The sequence below is a fragment of the Arvicanthis niloticus genome, chromosome 3 (genome assembly GCF_011762505.2).
Source record: "Arvicanthis niloticus isolate mArvNil1 chromosome 3, mArvNil1.pat.X, whole genome shotgun sequence".
In the NCBI taxonomy this organism is placed as follows: domain Eukaryota; kingdom Metazoa; phylum Chordata; class Mammalia; order Rodentia; family Muridae; genus Arvicanthis; species Arvicanthis niloticus.
This window is the reverse complement of record NC_047660.1, coordinates 41,911,125-41,928,405: the sequence shown is the minus strand read 5'-3', so window position 1 is coordinate 41,928,405 and position 17,281 is coordinate 41,911,125. Positions and strand designations below refer to the sequence as shown.

Genomic DNA, 17,281 nt, shown 5'->3' with positions numbered 1-17,281 from the left:
CTCTCTGGCTACATCCTTGCATACAAATCCCCTGCAAATTATTTTTCAAATTCCAAGGTTCATTAATTTAATTGAATCTGTTCCTAGTTTTTAATTAAATCTGCACTTCTCCCAGTAACCTTTGGAGAAAGATAGAAGCTGCATTATCATATTGGAAAGAACAGGATCGCAGAGCGAGGCCCACACGACAGAGAACAAGAACAAAAATCAGTAGGCAAGTTTCGTACCAATTTATTTTTGTACCAAAAAATTAACATTCAAAGACAATGCTTTTATTGTACAGTATAATAAAATAACTTTCACTAAATTAAAAAGTGGATTGTTTTTTGGCTGATAAACCACAGTACTTTCTCTATTTAAAAAAAAAACAAAACAAAATTTACAATTTGTAGCCCTTGTAGAAAAAGACACCTGTTCAATAATTACATAAATACTCCTGACAGATTTCAGTAGCCTATTATGTATCCTTTCTGGCTATGTCAGCTCCTAAAGTCAATTAGCTTCTAAATTTGAAAAGCACCTGGTAACCAACATCCTACTTATTATTCAAGGTATTCATTTTTCTTTTTTTTTTTTTTTTTTGCTTGTATAGACTTGACAAGTCTGAAAACTCTATTAAGTTAAAAAAAAAGAATAAAGAAACAAACTACATGTGGTCACCAGAAACAGGATTCTTCCCCCATAGCTACAAGTGCCCTTGGGGGAATTACAAAGTGCACCAGTTAAATACATCTGTACATTTAAAACATTAAATATGTCAACAGTGAGACATTTTTAAATATTTTGAATCAAATACTATAGCACAAATATAATTTACAATACTTTGCACAGAAAAAAAATTACACCTGAAATATAACTTTAGATATTATATAAAAATACATATATTTTTCTCTCCTCATTAGAAAAAAGAACTTATTTGCAGGTTCCAGCGCAATGTAACAATTCAAAAGAACTTAACCCTTTAAACCATCATTTCTTGGCAATGAAGTGGCACCCTCTTAATTTCGAGGTTCTCAATGGTACATGTCCAGGGCTTAGACCCGGAGACTATGACCCCTTCCATAGCTCGCATGTAATTTTTCATAAGCATCAGTATACTTCTCCCAATCTGGTTTAATTCTAGGAATTCACCACAAAATTGTAAAAACGTCATGTAATCACCATGAGTCTAACATCCCCTATGGATTTTACATATACATTGACCTGTACAGGGTCAAGAGAGAGGTCTGTAAGCTTTGTACAATGTAGGCCATGTCTCTTAGTAGTCTTACACATGTATATACATCATCCATGTTTTAAGAAGTTTCCAAACATCTAGGTTATCCATGCTAATGCTCCACAAAACGAGTCTCAGTCTATGTCTTGAACTTTGAAAGCCCCAAAGTACGTCGCGTCTTGATCCGGATCGAGCAGGGAAGGGTTGGACACCTGAATGCTAATTTCTTCACCAGCTCGGAGCTTGAAAAATCCTCCAACATTTATGGAATAAAAGTGGAATTCAGAGTTTCCTGACCAGTTTTTCGTGCTCCCTCCTTTCATCAGGTTGTGAGAACTTGGGATTTTGATGCTGGTTTTAACGACATATACCATCAGCTGAAGATAGTCTGTAGGTACGTTTCCCGATGTTTCGTGATGCCGAAAGCAAATGTTGGCATACAGGTAATAGAAGCCATCTTGGTTAACCCTTAGTTTTCCGTTGCTTAATGTCATGTTAGAGATCTTGGCCCAGCCTCGATCGTGGTACCAAGAGGACAGACTGACTTTATGGGAACCTAGAGAGAATCAAGGCACAGGATTTAGAATCCACCTCTTGGATGAGAAAACTTTCTCATTATTTCCATAGGTTGGTAGGATGGCATTATACACTAACACAACAGTCCTCATTCCAACACAGTAACTTACCTTGATGCTCATTTCCCTTATGGGCCTGGGTGCGTTCAGATGTACTGAGTGCTTTCTGTCAGGCATTCTAAAGGTGAAACCAAAAATCCTTTATCCTGCCCTTAAGGAAGCTATAGGATACAAGTGATAGAAGAACATGGTCCAGAGAAGAAACAAAGCTTGGAGGAAATATATAGAAATGCTATGAGGAGAGAGAGAGAGAGAGAGAGAGAGAGAGAGAGAGAGAGAGAGAGAATTATTCCCATAGGAAAGGATCAAAACTCACTCCATGGAGGTGCTGCCAAGCATAAACATGAGAAGATCAAGCCCCATAGACAGGAGCAGTTTATTCCAAGTTGAAAAAGGGAAATTAGTCAGAATCAGTTCAGCTAGGAAAGTAACTTGTATAGGAAGAGAATTTCCAGCCTTCATATAATTAACCTTTATTTAGTTTGTAGAGATGGGTGTGTAAAGGGATATGAGAATCTGGGTCACAGAAGCTCTGCGGATGTCAACTTCCACCTGTGTCACTATCTAGTATGTTCACTTTAGCCTGAGTCACACAACTCAGTGGCTATCCCCAGAGAAGCTCCAGGCTATCCTCAGAGAAGCCCCAAGCTCCTCACCTTACCCCAGCTCCTCAACTTCATGCAATTGCATTCACACATTGTAAAGTCACTCCGAAGTTTCAAGTTCTCCTGCAACCCCTTCTGGTCCATTAAATGAAATGACCAGGGACTGCCATGCTACAGTTTTTGGAGAAGCTGAAATTCTACAGAACATTCTAAGTCAGCTGTGTGCCCAATGGTTTTCATAGCCCAGGTCCTTGATGTGTATTACCGTGTCTTTAAAAAATTGGTGATACCTCTATAATAAATCAAACTATTCCATGTGTATACTAATGCAGATGCTTATTATTCTACTGGCAAAAGTGATAACTGATAGGGCATGAGTTTACAAAACTATAGAAAGGTCCAAAACCACATCATTTCTTCAGGGATTTTTATGAAGAGTTATATCAAACTAACATTGCCATCTCTGGTGTCAGAAAAAAAAAAAAAAAAAAAAAACACAGCCAGGTCTCAGACTATCGGAGCAGGGGATAATTTGTTTCAGCAGCATAAAAAAGATGTTGGGTGCCATGTTGTCTTCAACTTGTTAGTCTTGAGATAGTAAATGAGAAAAGTCAGTCAGGGAGACCAAGAGAAGACAAGGACGACGAGCTCTTGCTCATGTATGGAAACTAGGAGACACACACACCCCATACCATACCAACAGAGGGGGCAGTATTTGGAATTGAGTGTGATGGAAAGTAAATAAGATCAAAAGACATATATACTTGAACAAACATGCCATTATGAAATCTATTGCTTTAGACAGCAATATACATGAATAGTTTTATAAGGAAAGAGAAATAAGCCCAGAGACTGACATTGAAGCCACCACCCCATGAACTAGATTCCAAGTCACAAAAGTTGACAACTCTCTGGTTTGCTGGACCCAAGGAGATCCTTGTATTAATATCATCAGCAGCAGCAGCAATAATAATACCACTTACACTATGGTTTATGGGAAGAAATACTACCTTCCCACCATGGCCTGGTCCTGGGAAGACTTGAACACCTGCATCCCTTCTCTAGAGAGTCAGGTGATAAACCAGAAAATGGTCTATGGTTTCTTGGATCTGGTGATCTGAGGACCTTCAAATCAAGCTACAGCAGAAACGGGACAGGCAACAAAAAAAGTGGGAGGGGGAGACGAGGCAGTAGTCAATCTACAGTGGGACAACCCATCATTAAATGACCAAGAAAACAATAGTGCCAGGTCCCAAAGAGGACAGGCATGTTCTCAGAGTTTACAGCAGAGCTGCTACAGTCAGCAGCCTCCAGGTGCTGGACAGCAATTGTCCTTCTTTCCCACTGTAGATCTTATCCCAGCTCTCCCTGGAGTCAAATGTTCCGAATACAAACATCACCCTTAGGTCCCAAGTGAATCAACATGAGACTATGAAAGCTTGCTCACTACATTGTCATAAGCGCTGACACTGTAGCTACTCCAACCTGGTAGATAGCCACCTAACTAACTCGTGCAAATCTCACGAAATTCAAGATAGTCCCATCTCAAGTTATCCCATGTTGCCCAGCTTTTTTTTTTTTTCTGTACTGTATTCCATTCAATTGCTATTTGCCTGTCTCTTAATGGAAACAAGTTAAATTACTAATGTGAAGTCCCTACTTTCTATGGGATTGGCTAACTCATGTTGGAGTGAGATGGCCAAGGAAGGCAAAAAAGTAATACGCAATCGTGGGGGGAAAGACAGGAGCCCTGATCGAGTGCTCCTCCCGAGGGTCACTGAGTCCAGTGGAAGCTGCAATGCTATACCATGCCTCTTCGCTTTTCTCCATACCTGTTCTGAAGCCTTATTCATCCCAGAGTTCTCACAGGAGGACACACCCACTCTACCCATAATGCAGAAGAACTCAATCTGACCATAATGAAGACTTTTCCCAAGTAGTGGACCCTCAGGATGCTTACCACTGACAGGAAGGAAAGTGAACATACAAACTACGGCCTGTCCATTGCTGCTGTCAGGTGCTGTCAAGAACAGGTTTGGCATCAGTGACAAGGAGCTGCTGAATGAAAGCCAAAGAGACTCCAGAGGCTCAGCAGAGCTGAGCTTGGTGACAGACAGAGAGGAGTTAGAGAACCAGGAAGCTTTGGGTCCGAAATGGGTTGAAGAGAAGGAGCGTATTGTCAGTGAGAGAAACACTATTGGAGCAGTGGGGCATTCAATGAAGCCCGCAGGAGAAAGGCTGGAAAGTTAGACAGTGAATAAAAGGACTCACCAAAGATAACAGTTGGCAGAAAGATCAAGACATGCAAAGGCGAGGGCTGCCCTGGCTGCCAGGATCGCTTTCGCTAATGAGACACGCTGAGGGCCTCTCAGCCCCGTCTGGCTGACCTCCTCAGCTCTCTGCTGGGCTCCCAGCTGCTACGTGTTGGAAAAGGACCTCAGCAAGCATTTAGCCTGCAACAGCTTCCTAAGAAAAATTATATATTCTGACCCTACCCCAAGTACTTTCTAGTGCGTTTTACTATAAAAACTTTGAAACCTTGTAAGGTAACAATCCACGTACAACTGGTTTCTGTCTCCTCATGTGTGCAAAAAACTGTATAAGAGCGCTCCAAAATAAAAATAGCAAGTCAAAGCCAGCTTCCTCTGAATCACTCAGTACTGGCCAGCAATGAGAGAACAAGGGGTTAGAGGGGCTGTTGGCCCAACCAGAACAACTAACTCTATTTTCTTAAACAGAAGCATAGAGTGGCTCGTTTCCCTGCATCCTGAACCAAATAGCTGTCGGAAGAGACCCAGGAGTTTTGCCTGGATTTTTGGCACTGATTGGATTCTAGGTGCCTGCAGAGGGAGCCTTATAACTAAAACATGCTTGCTGTTGCCAAGCCGACTTTGGCACACACTCTCAGGCAATATTTATCCTATGCCATTTAAAATGAACTGAAAAGATAAACGCAGGGTACGGCTGCAGCACAGGCAGCCCGCACTGGTATTAATTGGGTTGCCTTTGTGAACACGCAAACTAGTTTTCCCACTCAGAGAAAATTAGTGAAGTTCCGTGACCAGGAACACTCAGACAGAAAACCTGTCTATGGAAGTGACTATGTATGGGATCAGAGCAGGCAGCCTAGAGTATCTCCTGGCAGCTCAAGAGTTGATTTCTCTCCTTTTGTATCTTCAATCAGGAAAAAAAATCTCTCTATGGCCTATAACAATGGCTCAAAACTATCTATTAAAAGATGGGTCTTTGTTATTTAAAAGACTCAAAAAAGTTTAAGCTGGAAAAAGAATAAAGTCCTGCCTTAAGCCATTTGTAAAACAAAGTGGAATTTACATAATGATGTAATTAAGTTCAAATAATAATTTTAAATCACATCTACTGTATGTACTATGCCCCCTTCCCAGCCCAAAATATAGTGTGTTTAGCCGCCCTACAAGGTAGACAGCACTTTCATGGTTGTCACAGCTGAGGCTTCACACAAGGTCACAGGCCCAAGCAGACATTAGAGCCCTGTCACTGGATTCCAAACTGATCTATCTACTCCATGCAAAAATAATGTGACCCTTGGAGTACTCCCTTATGACAAAGCCAACCTAGCACAAGTACCCTGTAGCCTGCTGCTAGGATCATTCACAGCACCGATCTAGGAATTAAATAGAAAGGGATATCAGCTTCTACTTCTGTTACCACAGAGACCTCAAGCAAATGGGAAGCTGTGTGAAGCCCTGTGGTACTGTCTGAACAATCTGAACGATAACTGCTACCTTGCAGCAAGGGTGAGAGGTAGTGAACACACAGAGAAGTACCTCAGCCACTGGAGGTGTGCAGCCTGCCTTGCTGTCACTGATGCTCAGTTATCACTCTCCCATGATGCTCTCTGTAATCCTTGTCATCTTTGCCTAGCTCGTGTCGAGTAGCCAGTGTGGCCACCTAGCACACTGAGGTAACTACAGGCACACAGCTCTGGCTCCTTGTCTTCAAACATATCCAGGTCTCTGGTCTAATACAGTAAATATTTACCAGAGAGTGGGAAGATAAGCATGGGAATAAGAGACAGAATGTCTCAGCTTCTAGAGGAGTGTTGTCACCTGCTAGCCCCCACACAGCCTTCCTAGATGGAAAAAAATCTCTGGCTTCCTGAATGCAGTCATCCACCAAGGAAGTAGGCAGTGGGGATCCGTTTGATATCAAACTAGTCTACTTCAGAGTGAAACCAGATGGGCACTTCGAGCAATTATATGTGTTCCCAACCAGCAGGTGCTCAAACACCCACTTCTGTCCCTGAGAATGAATACAGACATGATATGATATGATTGGCAAGGTAGGGTTCAACTGAAGGGTTTGCCTCCTCCTCTTGGTTTAGAAGGTTTGAGTAGGTCCATGGGCTGATGACTGAAAACTTGAAAAATGTTTTCAGGCTGGGTGCAAATAGAACTTACCCGATGGGATGTTGGCGGCGTTGATGGTGAGGTGTGCAAACGGCTGAGCCTCAGGCTTGCCCCGCTGAGCCATATCGAACCATGAGCCTTCCATCATAGCTGGGGATGAAAGAACCAGGTAAGCTTAAAGAATATTTCCCATACAGGACTTCAAACACTTGTTCAAACTCATAATTACCTGGAACTCCCGAGAAGCGCTGTGGCCCCACAATATGCTGCAATTCCTGAAATAGAGGAGAATTTTATTCATAAACTCATTCTTTCTGTAAAGCAGTAAATTAATTAATTTAATTAATTAATATGTAGGACTACCAGATGCAAAATCAGTTAGCATGCTTTAAAATGAAGCCAGAAGCTCAGAGGCAGCAAAGTTCCAAGATCTCACATTCCTAGCATTTGAGCTCCCAAAATGCTTAAAAAATCACACACACACACACACACACACACACACACACACACACACACGCGCACACGCACACGTACACGCACACATACACACACCACCATCACCACCACCAAACAAAGCCTTTGGTGCAATAAAAGGTAACAAAATTAACTTATAAAACAAGACAGCTGAGCATAATTAATATGTAACAGGTACACAGATGGAAATGATGTGTATACAAAATGTATTATTCTCCTCAGTCTTCAGTGAGCCTCTTTCTATGGAATTCAGTAGTGAATTCCTATTATAACGCAGAGGCTCAGCCCACAAGAAAGAAACTGATACCTGGCTCCCAGTAGTTAATTTTTTTTTTAAAGTCAGTGTGTTTAAAGTACTATATAAAGGTCTAAAAGCTTTTAGAATGCCAACCATTAACTTAAAATACTGCTGGCAACAAGTCTAGATGCATAGACCAGGCAAAGAATGAGTATAAGTAGATAGGTGTAGGTGACTGCATATTTATCCTGAGCTCCCAGAATGACATCTCTACCAAGTGACCATGTGCCCACCCAGTTCAGACATTAGCTAACGTAAAATGCCCCATAAGGCAGAGCCGGTTGAAACTTTAGCTTTTGCCTTGGTTCAAATCAAGGCTTCACGAGCAGACCAGCCAGGATGGTTAGATGAGGCAATATAGGTGGAAGCCCAAGTGAACCCAGATACCTGGAGCTACCAACACAAGACAGGGTCCCATTTCCCACTTAATAGCATGAACACTCCTGCCGACTCTCACTGCCCCACAATGTCTAAAGAAACATAACCACATAATAAGAGCTTTCCCTATCTAGACAGAAAGGCTTTCAGCCTTATAGTGCGACCAATAAATGTGTAGATGAAATGACAAGAGAGATAAGATTTTCTTCTTCTTTATTATTCTTTCTGCCTTCAGACACCCCTAAGGGAGATAGAAATCTATTCTGCTTTTTATAACTCTTAGAGACACCATAGAGGTCACATAGGGTCAGCCTCTCCCCTGGCCTACACCTGGGTCCCTTTCAACCTGAAGCCCTCTGTAGAGAATTTTAAGCAGATAGTGGCCCCTTGTGTTGGACAACGCAATGGCTCTTAGTTGGCTTCCTTTCCCTCCCCACCCCCGCTGACCTCTGGTTCATAAGTCTCTTCTTGGGATTCTCAATGGTGTCCCAATTTCTGGAATTTCCTGGTTTTGAGTTTTGCTCGATTCACACACACACACACACACACACACACACACACACACACACAGTGACTCTAAAGACTGAGGGTGGTGCAGGCTGACCTGCAGGAGGGCAGGCAGGTGCCAACTGCAAGACCAGGCAGTCTGAGATCCAGGAGGCCCGGCCTGGAGTCTCTGACTTGAATTTCTAACGAACTAGTAGCTGCTGTTGTAGTCTCAGCTGAGATCAACAAATCCCCTTTGCAAGGATTTCTACATGGGCAAATGAGGAAATTATCTTAAAGCTTGAGACCCACACCAAAGCAGCAGGCTGATGCCCCTGATTAATGGGCAGGGGCGTTTTTTCTCCCTCTCCACCGGGAACTTTCCTTGCCCATTTAATCAGCGGCTTCTAGGTCAGAGCTGCCACAGACCCATTTAGTTACAAGAAAATTCAATAAATAGCACCTCTCAGAAGCACTTTCAATGCCTGCTGTCAGGGGAAGAAAGGGTTCGTGTCCTGGGATGAATTAGAGCTCTCGTTAGAGGCCCAGGAGGTAATGCTTTTGTGTTATTTCTCTGGAGTACCCAAGAACTGCAATTCTTCTCAGACATTCAGAAAGGAAGTTTCAATACCAAAAAGGGATCTTATGATGAATCTGTGACCTCAGGTCACACACACACACACACACACACACACACACACACACTTTAACACGTGGATCTCCACCCCAATCTTTTGAACCCCAAAGTAATTGCTATCTATGAGCAGTCATAAGCATATCGTTCTACTATGTCTGTAATTTTAAATGGTCTTTGGACTTTGAGACGATTAAAAAGTAATCTTAGCTGAAGGATAGCTCAGTTGGCATAGTGTAACCAAGAAGATCTGAGTTAGATTCTTAGAACCAGTGGGGGTTGGTTGGTTTGATTGATTTTTTTTAAAAAGAACCAGGAATACTAGACATTGGTGCACCCTTGTAAACCTCACACTCAGTAGGTAACCCCAGCACTCAGTGGGTAACCCCAGCACTCAGTGGGTAACCCCAGCACTCAGTGAGTAACCCCAACACTCAGTGGGTCATCCCACCTCTCAGTAGGTAATTCCAGCACTCAGTAGGTCATCCCAGCACTCAGTGGGTCATCCTAAAACACAGTAGGTAACCTCAGCACTTAGTAGGTAGCCCCAGCACTCAGTGCGTAAGCCCAGCACTCAGTGGGTAACCCCAACACTCAGTGGGTCATCCCATCTCTCAGTAGGTAACCAGTAGGTCATCCCAGCACTCAGTGGGTCATCCTAGCACACAGTAGGTAACCTCAGCACTTAGTAGATATCCCCAGCACTCAGTGGATAACCTCAGCACTCACAAGCTCATATTTGGAACTCTCTGGACAGCCAACCTAGATTAATCATCATTCTTCAAGAGAGACCCTGTCCTAATAAACCAATGTGGGTGGCTTCTGAAGAACTTTACCCCAAAATGACCTCTGGCTTCCACACACGTGCACATGCACGGTTACACAAGTGCGCTTTTTCACATGCACCTGCCCAAGCATTTCTTGTAAGTAGAACTTGATGCATCCCGGTGGGGAACCCAGCTGCAATTTAGAGGAAACTTTGGGGTTGCCCTGGTCCAATTCACAGCCACTGGCCCCAAATTGCCTTAATATTTTCAAAAGACGCTGCCAGGTGGATTCTTATATGCAGCAGGCATTGAAAAACGTGACTGCTAACTGAGTGTTTCCATGAGTCATTGTTTGGAAGCACCCGTGTCCGCTCAAAGGTATAATCTCACAATGACATTTCTATCTCATAGACTGAAACATTATAACTCCTTGTTTTCAGCCAACCACGTTTTTCCATTGTAGTATCATTCAGAATTATAGGAGAAACATATAATAAACATCCCAGATGCCTGGGCAGTTTGTAAAGTGTGGAACTGAGCAAAGAGCCCTCCTCCCCCCCTCTCTCCCACCCTCCCTTGCTTTGACCCACTATCAAGTTTTGTTCAAGAGAACCTAATTTTCTACCTGACTCCCTACCTTAGAAGATGAACAATCTGCCTTCCCAGAACACAGCTACCTGCAACACACACACACACACACACACACACACGTATGCACGCACGCACATACCACTTGATTTGTATAAACTACCCAGGATAACAAGAATCTTTAACCTTATGAGAGTGAACAAGAAACACCATGAATGAATGAACTTATCTGTGGTCAAACTGTAACAAGTAGTCTTTTCAAAAAGATGTATTCATTTTTAGGTAAGCATAATTTAGACATAAACTATAATAGCTTTCTTTAACATAACAAGGGAAAGGAACAAAACAGAAGGAAAAGAGAAAAGTGACTAAGGTAGGCACCCCCCAAAAATTGCAGCCAAGTCACGAATAAAAGAAATGTTCGGATACAGTGCCACCTGGTGGACATTGTCCCAAATTGACACCCTCTGGACTGCCACAGATTTTCCAATTGGAAATGGGGAAGTTTCAATACTGAGTGCTGTATCTGTCAAAGTAGATTACACTAATTTTTCATCTTTGCTGTCAGAGTACATCGGCAGAGACACAAGAGCAACTGATTTTATTTTTTTCTTAATTTCAACTGTAGTTCAACTCATAGGAAAAACTGCTGGGATTTCACAATCTCTTCTCCCTAGGGAGCACAGCATACAAAAGATCAATTGTGTAATTGAGATCTTAACTACGGCCTTTCCTCGACTTTTCTTAAACAGGACATCCGTAAAGTGTGGTTCCCAGGAGTGTGATAGGGAAAGCATCCAGCCTACTAGGACCCAGCTCCCTTCAGACCCCTGCATGGCCTATTTGAATTAGATTGGTTTTGTTTTTGTTTTTGTTTTTGTTTTTTTTTTTTTAATGCCAAACCCAGGAAATAGCTGCTCATCTTGAGAAGTTGAGCCCACTTATGGGAGGCCACACTGGTAAGAATAATTACAAATTCTGAGTCGTACATTAGAGTCCTTGGCTGGCTATAGGGATTGTAGTACTTCCATCAAATTTCCAAGCTGCCTTTACAAACTGCTAAATAACTGCTAGAAACGAGACCCTGAGTATACATGATTAATGTTTGTTTGACTGCAATCTGGATACCGTCCTTCTAAATAATAAAAACACATATCTCAGCTGCCTAGGTTTCATGTAAAAGGTCAAGTTGCAGGAGTCTGGGTTTTTTCAGTCTGAAATCCCACTTGGGCTGTGATACGAATCATGTGATCCATTGGTACTTGTCAATCAAATCACCGGAGAAGCAATTTGTACAGCCAGATGCTCCAGACACTATAGGCACCAGCCAGTAGCGAGGGTCTCAGGTGGCTGCCTCCCTCTGCAATACCACAGCAGCTGCAGGGACATCTGGCTGGTTGAACGAGGATTTAACACCCCGCTTGCCAGATATAATACAGGGTTCATACACTTGTTAACATATGTAATGCATTCATCTTAACATCTTAATGATACCCTTCATGTAATTCTTCTCCAACCTAGTTACAAGAATAGTGCATTCATCAGCCAGTCAGCACATGAATGCCACACTCCGGCTGTTTCTGAAAATGAATAGCCCATTTCCCATTCCTTCGGGGGAAGTCCTGAGGACTTCTACTTGGTAAATACTTCAGAGATCCCATCTCTTCCTCCCAGGCCCAGGACACAGCTTCAAGCTCCCATCACTCCTCAGAAAGACAATTGCCTCTTCCAGCTCCTCTCTGTCTTAGTGCCACAGACTGATGTGCACAAGGTGGCTGGAAAGAGCATCTTAAATGCAAGGGGAGCTTGTCCCTCCTCTTCTGGAAATCACTTGGTGACTTCAGGAGCAAGTACAGTCCTAAGGTTTATAAAACCCCTCATGACTGGGCCTCTATGATATTGCAATACACACACACACACACACACACACACACACACATACACACACACACACATATTTGATGGAAGCATCTTCTGTTATTCATAAACCTTTTCCACCCAGGCCTATTTATTCCAATGAGATAACTCAAGGGATGGGAGCTGGTTGCCAGAGCAACCAAGTACATGATTAAGAGATTGGAGTTTTGCAAGGTATCCCATTGTCCTTCCACATCTTAAGACTTAGAAACTGTTTTGGTAGAAGGGAAAACTAGAACACTTGCTATCTGAAGTCTTTGGGTATAGAGAAAACAGTAGGTGTTCACTGAGCTGACTGCCTGGCTTCATAGTTCTTCCTCCTCTGCGGGCCACCTCCTCCCTCAAGGATGCTGGCAGCATCCACGGTTCTCCCAGCACTGTGGGTAGGCCCTGTGAAGCTGCTTCTGATGGTGCCAGGTGCCAGAGGCTGGCTTCCCATTCATGGATGCCTTTGATACTTACTGCTCCTTCTGTTAAGCCTGAGAATCTTGAGGAGAAAAGACCAAATCCACACATGTCCAGTTACAGCAAGCTGTAGTTTGGGATGCACCATGAACTGGCCAGGCAGCCGCCTCACCCTAAGTCAGGATTTGAGAGAGCAGCCCCTGCTGGCCTCCTGAAGTCCCTTTTTTAGAAGAGCTAAGGTGTTCACAGGGATGAGAGCTGGCTGTTATACATTGTTAGAAAGAATGACAGGGACAGAACAAGGGTAAAGCATACATCACGTAAATGGGGTTGCAAGCAGTTTACATCAGGTGCTTGGTTCCAGATCCTGGGTCAAGGGACAGAGGTGCATACCTTACATATCAAAGCAGACCTGGCCTTAGCCTCCAGGTTCTCCCAGCATCCTTCAGTCCCTAGCTAGCATACTCTGCCCCCAACTGTGCCCTTCCCCTAGAGGCTCTTCTCTATATAAGCCAGACATTTTGGTCTCCTCCCTCTCTCCTTCTTTCTCTCCTTCTCTCTGTGCATGCACACTTTCTCTCTTTATTTCCCCCCTCTCCTCTCTTTTCCGATGGCAACTCCCCTGGCCTCCTTTCCAGGGGCCAGAGAACTCACCCAAGAGCAGCTTTCCCAATAAACCTGCCTTAAATATAATATAACCTGGTTTAAATTGGCTCATTTCAGCAACAGAGAAATAACTTATCAACAGAAACTTCTTCCTAATTATAAACAGAAACCTTAATTTGCAAGGGCTTAACATGAGACAAATAGGAGCTTACTTTTTAACTGTCTTAAATGCAAACAGAACCCTTAACCTGCAAAGAATATTGCTCCTGTTTTGGTCCCCCATTAGCTTGCAAGGTTACCATTCCTGTTTTGGTCTTGGACTTAGCCCGGATCCGCTAGTGGTTCCTGTGGGGACCATCTTCAGGCGCAAAGCTTTTTTACCTCCAAGAACTGAAAGAGAATCTACCACCTTGCTGTACAACCCCTGCCGGAGCAGGACTTAGAATCCTTATCTCAGCTTCCCCTGGCCCAGAGACAGACATGATTATTTGTCCTTATAATGGCGCAGGTCCTTAGGGGGAGTCATTGAGTCCCCAAAGCTAAGAACTTCAGAGCCATCTCCTGTCTGAGCAGGTACATAATGGGAGATACCCCTCACCCCAGCTTCCTCAGGCAGAGCCCTCAGCCCTGGGAAAGCTCTCAGAATAGACATTCCTCAGCATCCCCACGGGGAATGGAAGTCCAAAGGGGGATCCAGCACTTCCGCAAGAAGAGGAGAGGGAGAAGGCAGAAGGGGTTTCTAACCTACTGATCCTGAGGGTCAGACCTCCTTCTGCTCACTGAGAAACTCTCATGGAAGTCTTTGAGAGCTCCTGGTGAAGAACTTGGCTGTCATGGCCACACGGGTACCATTTCTTTCAGGAGGGAGCGGGAGAGATGTTCTACAACTGCTAATGTACTTTCCACACCAAGAGCCTGAGGAACTATGTTCCTTGTTTTCATAAAGAAGAGCGATGCTTTTCCTGGAAGGGCAATGGGTATTCTGGGAATAGAAAATTAGTTTTTATTGTTTAACCTTCATGGTTTAAATGAGGAAGCTTCTGCTGTGGTTAAAGGTCTCCTTGGGCTTTGATTTAAAAAATGCCTTATGACAGCGGTATTAGTCTTCGTAAAAGCCCAACTTTAAAAGTGTCTTCTATTATGCTACTCACTTGCTTAAAGGGGGTATGCAGAGGCCCAATGGAGGAGTGCAGTGTGCCTCTGCTTTGCTCTGCCCACAGCAACAAGAGATGCCAGCCTTACACTAGCAGTGCTTTCTCCATCACTAAACCCCGCCTCCTCAAGAAAAAAAAAAGATGGCTTTCAAAGTCTCCCTGCCCTTTCTTGATACCCTAGGAATAGGAGTCACAGGGCAGCCAAGAAGTCAGACCAGCCACTGCAGACATTGAGGATGACAAGGGAAAGATGCAAGCCACCAGAGAAAAGCCCCTATCAGGCTCATGGCCACAGAGAGAAAGCCTTCCTCTGGAAACAGAATATACTCCAGACCTACAGCCCTAACACATCTTGAGTGTACAACATGGCTTGCACCTGACAAGTGACTAGCCACACGTGCTGACTAGTTTTATGTCGACTTGACACAGGCTAAAGTCATCTGAGAGATGGGTACCTCAATTGATAAAGGGCCTCCATAAGATCAAGCTCCAGGCAAGCCTGTGGGGCACTTTCTTAATTAGTGACCAATGGAGGAAGGCCCAGCCCAGTGTGGGTGGTGCCATTCCTGGGCTGGTGGTCCTGGGTTCTATAAGAAAGCAGGCTGAGCAAGCCAGGGGAAGCTAGCCAGTAAGCAGTATTCTGCTGTGTTCTCTGTATAAGTTCCCACCTCGAGGTTCTTACCCTGTTTGATTTCCTGCCCTGACTCCCTTCGATGATGAACAATGATATGTAAGCCAAATACACCCTTGCTTTTGGTCATGGTGTTTCATCATAGCAATGATAATCCTGACAAGATACAACATGACACATATTTCAGGATGGATATGGGTTATTCACTCGTTAACTTTGGTCTGTAAGTTGTATTACTACATGCCTGCCACTGGGGACATAAATGAAAGTCCTCTCAGGTGGATGCTTCTAACTCTGTTTCTTTCAAGATGCCCATTCAGAATCTTTTCTTCCATCCTGGGGTATTCACAGCACAGATCAAAGTTCATCTCTGATATCACTTACTGGTTAGTTCTGGATTGCAACCCTCCTGGCCCTGCCTTCTTCCCTGGGGCTCCCCTGACATTGACATGATGTACACTGTCAACAGCCTTTCCTTGAATGAATGACAGTGATGACATTGTGATTTAAATAAGAATGTCCCCCACAGTCTCCTGTATTTGAACACTTGTTGGCACTGTTTGTGGAGGTCTAGAAGGAACAACCTTGCTGGAGGAAGTACTGCACTGGAGATGGGCTTTGAGGGTTCAAAGCCTCCTGCCATTTTCAATATGTGTGTTCATCCCTTCTCGTGTGTGTGTGTGTGTGTGTGTGTGTGTGTGTGTGCATGTGTGTTTTTCTTATGTACGTGCTACCATGTCTGCTGCATGCTGCCATGCTTCCCTGCCATAAGTCAGTCAGCCCATCATGAACGCCTACCTCTCAGGATCCGTAAGCCCAAACAAACACTGTCTTCTGTTAGCTGCCTTGATCATGATGTATTATCACAGCAACAGAAAAGTTTCTGCAAAGTTTTGGCGCTGTAGGAAACCTCTGTGGATCTTACTTCAGATTTCCCATAAAGATAGCTTTTACCCACACTAAATATGATTGAGGTTGATTACAATTCCCAAAACTATGATGGCAAAGGGAGATGGAATCCTACTGAAAAAACCACTACATGACTAACACATCTCGATTTGAGAACACCAGTGACCCAAACTCAAGTTTCCTTCTGGGTTTATGAGAAACTCTCTTAGGATACATATTCTTGAACACAAAGGCAAAGAGACAGTAAATGGAATTTAAACTTCTCCCTTGGTTATTCTTTTGTAGCTAAGAAGCCTATGAGAAATTTCATCCACATAACAACTCCAAAGTCTCCAGGCAGATATAACCTGTTTAAATTTTCCAGTCATTTCTAATTTACTTCAGTTGAAATTTGAGAGAAGGTTTTTTACTTTATTCTATCTATCTATCTATCTATCTATCTATCTATCCATCCATCCATCTATCCATCCATCTATCCATGTATCCATCTATCAATTATCTATCTATCTATCTATCATCTATCTATTTATCCATCTATCATCTATCCATCTATCAATTATCTATCCATCCATCCATCTATCCATCTACCCATCTATCAATTATCTATCCATCCATCTATCCATCTACCCATCTATCAATTATCTATCTATCTATCTATCTATCTACCTATCTATCTATCTACTTGAGTAGCTCTGACTGTCCTGGAACTCACTATACAGACCAGGCTGCCCTCAGACTCACAGAGATCCACTGTCTCTGCCTCCTGAGTGCTAAGATTAAAGGTGTGTATACAAGCCTGACTAGGCTTTTTCCTAATAATCAAAATTGGAATTCTAAAGAATCAGAGTTCCATGAGGGGAAAAAAGGGAAAACAACCACTCAAAATGACAAACATTCTGACTGTGAGTAAATGTTTCTCAATCTATGAAATCTGGCTGAAAGCAGCAAGCGGCCATCAGCATACATGATCCTTTCTCTTAAATCCACTTCTCAGTCTCCCTCCCATGCTGTTCCTAGTTCCCTACATGTGAACTTTTAGAAAATAAAATCCCGACCACGCAAACTTTTCAGGCTTGTGCCAACCGTTGATGCACTTTCCCACTTATCCAGGGCTGATGTGCGTCAGCTCTCTCTGCCCTTGTTGGTTCTAGGCTTCCTCTCTTCCTCAAGCATCAAGGGGCAAATGGCAG

At 43.3% G+C, this 17,281-nt stretch overlaps 1 protein-coding gene across 1 annotated transcript in view; it reads right to left on the bottom strand.

Moving 5' to 3' along the window:
• Positions 1-213: 213 nt before the first annotated feature.
• Positions 214-17,281, bottom strand: part of Tnfsf11 (TNF superfamily member 11) — a 30,415-nt gene continuing 13,347 nt past the window's right edge. Inside the window, exons 3-5 of the mRNA XM_034498718.2 lie at positions 7,074-7,119; positions 6,896-6,994; positions 214-1,772 (exon numbers count right to left, since the gene is read on the bottom strand). Of these exons, the coding sequence (XP_034354609.1) occupies positions 1,351-1,772; positions 6,896-6,994; positions 7,074-7,119 (567 nt within the window). The 3' untranslated portion in view covers positions 214-1,350. The remainder of the gene's footprint in view (positions 1,773-6,895; positions 6,995-7,073; positions 7,120-17,281) is intronic.